This window comes from Eimeria tenella, genomic scaffold (assembly GCF_000499545.2).
Source record: "Eimeria tenella Houghton genomic scaffold, Eth_scaff2786, whole genome shotgun sequence".
Taxonomy (NCBI): Eukaryota; Apicomplexa; class Conoidasida; order Eucoccidiorida; family Eimeriidae; genus Eimeria; species Eimeria tenella.
In genome coordinates, this window is record NW_013542661.1 from 1 (window position 1) to 2,221 (window position 2,221).

Here is a 2,221-nt window from a genome sequence, read left to right on the forward strand (position 1 = left end):
GCTGCAGCCGCTAGCTGCAGCCGCTAGCTGCAGCCGCTAGCTGCAGCCGCTAGCTGCAGCAGCTAGCTGCAGCAGCTAGCTGCAGCAGCTAGCTGTTGGGAGACGGACTCTTTCTTCAGCTAGCTGGGGCTTGTGGTCTTGGGAAAGTTCAATGATGTCTTGGCCGCGGCAAAGGACGCAGCGGGAGTCGCCCACGTTCGCCACCACCATCCGCGTCGGCTGCAGCCAAACCCTAAACCCTAAACCCTAAACCCTAAACCCTAAACCCTGAGCCCTGCATAAGATGCCTCAAACCCTCATAGTAGAAATGCCCAGCAGCAGCAGCAGCAGCAGCAGCAAGGGAAGCGTAGGGAGTGAGCTGCGGCCACTCAAACGGCCTTTACGCTAGCAGCAGCAGCAGCAGCAGCAGCAGCATCAGCATTCGCAGCGCACCGCTGCAGCAGCAAAGTAAACAGCAGCAGCACGATCTACAGCAGCAGCAACTGCAGCAGCAGCAGCAGCAAGAATGCTTGCTTGTGGGGAGGCCTTACTGTGATGCAGACGGTGAGAGCTGTGCTGCCAGCAGTGTTTGCAAGGGACCTGCTGCTGCTGTTGCTGCTGCTGCTGCTTCTTCCCAAGATTCTGCTGAGGCCCACAGTGCGCGCAACAGAGTCAATTATATTAAAAAAAGTAGTTCTTTTTCCCTTTTTATTTGCTGCTGTTTCATCTGCTGCTGCTGCTGCTGCTGCTGCTGCTGCTTCTTCCTCGGAGGCACCGCCTGGGGGGTCCGAGGCCGCGACTGCTGCTGCTGCGTTTGCTGCTGCTGCTGCTGCTGCTGCTTGGCTGTCAGGGTGCAGCATGAAAGCCTCAGCATCTCTGGGGTCTCCATTAGCAGCAAAAGCAGCAATAATGGCATCAGCTCCGCTGCGTGCTGTGCTTCTTTCTGCTGCTGCTGCAGCTGGCCTCCCTGCTGCTGCTGCTGCTGCTGCTGCAGGGGTCTCGAGCCGGGGCCCCACATCTTCTGCTGAACCCCCCAGGGGGGCCCCCAAGAGGTCTTCTTCTACACGAGAAGAAGAGGGGCCCCCCAGGGTGAGGGCCCTTGAGGAAAGGGCCCCCAAAGAGGAGGGGCCCCCCAAGGAGCGGGGGCCCCCCTCGAGGCCGAGGCTGGTGAGGGTGACGCAGCGGTTCATGTCTGCTGCTGCAGCAGCACACTGCTGCTGCTGCTGCTGCTGCTGCTGCTGCTGGTGATGGTGGTGCTGCGACTTGAAGTGCTGCCCAATGTTGGAAAGGGTGGAGCGGAGGCCGCGGTGGTGCTGCGGCGTTGCTGCTGCTGCAGCTTCGTGCTCGTGCTGCTGCTGCAGCGCGAGCTCCTGCTGCTGCTGCTGCCGGTGCTGCAGCAGCTCGTAGGGAGTGTGAGTTGTCAAAAACAGCAGCTCTTCTTGGCTGCTCTCCTTCCGCAGCAACTCATCTATTCTTAAATAGGCCAGCCGCAGCGCAGCAGCAAAGTCCCCCCTGTGGAAGGCTGGCTGCGCCTCCAGCAGCGACCGCAGATTCGCTGCAGCAAACCTGCAGCAGCAGCAACAGCAGCAGCAGCAGCAGCGGTGGGTGTTGCTGTGGGGGGGGCGCAGCGCAGCGCGGGACCGGGCTGCAGCAGCAGCTGTTGCTGCTGTTGGACTTCGGCATGGAACACAAAAGACAGCAGCGGCAGCAGCACAGGCAACCGCAAAACCAGCAGCAGCAGCAGCAGCAGCAGCAGCAGCAGCAGCAGCACCTGGAGACGTGGGCTCCTCCGTGTCCATCAAAGACAGAAAATATGCACAAGTCCGCGTGCTGCGTCAGGGGCCCATTATAGTGAAGGTCTTTGGGTACAGGGGGGCCCCCCTGTGGCTGTTCTGCTGCAGGGGGGGCCCCCCTGCCTTGGGGGCCCCTGGGACTTGGTGCTGCTGCAGGGGCCCCCGGAGCTTCTGCTGCTTCCAGCTCCGCTGCTGCTGCGCTGCTGGGGCCCCTTCGCCGCATAGTGAACTGCCGCAGCACCGCCTTCGTGACTTTGCTCCCCTTTTTGCTGCTGCTGCTGCTGCTGCTGCTGCTGCTGGGAGTTGTGGGCGGTTCTGCGTTGGCGCTGTCTGCTGCTGCTGGTGGCGCTGCTGCATCTGTCTCCGCTGCGTCTGCGCCCTCTGCTGCTGCTGCAGCTGCGGCTGCTGCTGCAGCTGCAGCGCTTGCTGCTGCGGGCGCCTCGCCCGCT

General features: G+C 62.1%; 1 protein-coding gene across 1 annotated transcript; it reads right to left on the reverse strand.

The window, feature by feature from the left end:
* Positions 1-75: 75 nt before the first annotated feature.
* Positions 76-2,219, reverse strand: ETH_00039710 (protein phosphatase 2C, putative; the record flags this gene model as incomplete). The annotated part of the gene is made up of 3 exons (XM_013375425.1): positions 76-219; positions 531-1,545; positions 1,751-2,219. Coding segments are annotated over 3 exons (1,628 nt in total), but the record flags the coding sequence as incomplete, so codon positions are not given.
* Positions 2,220-2,221: the final 2 nt, after the last annotated feature.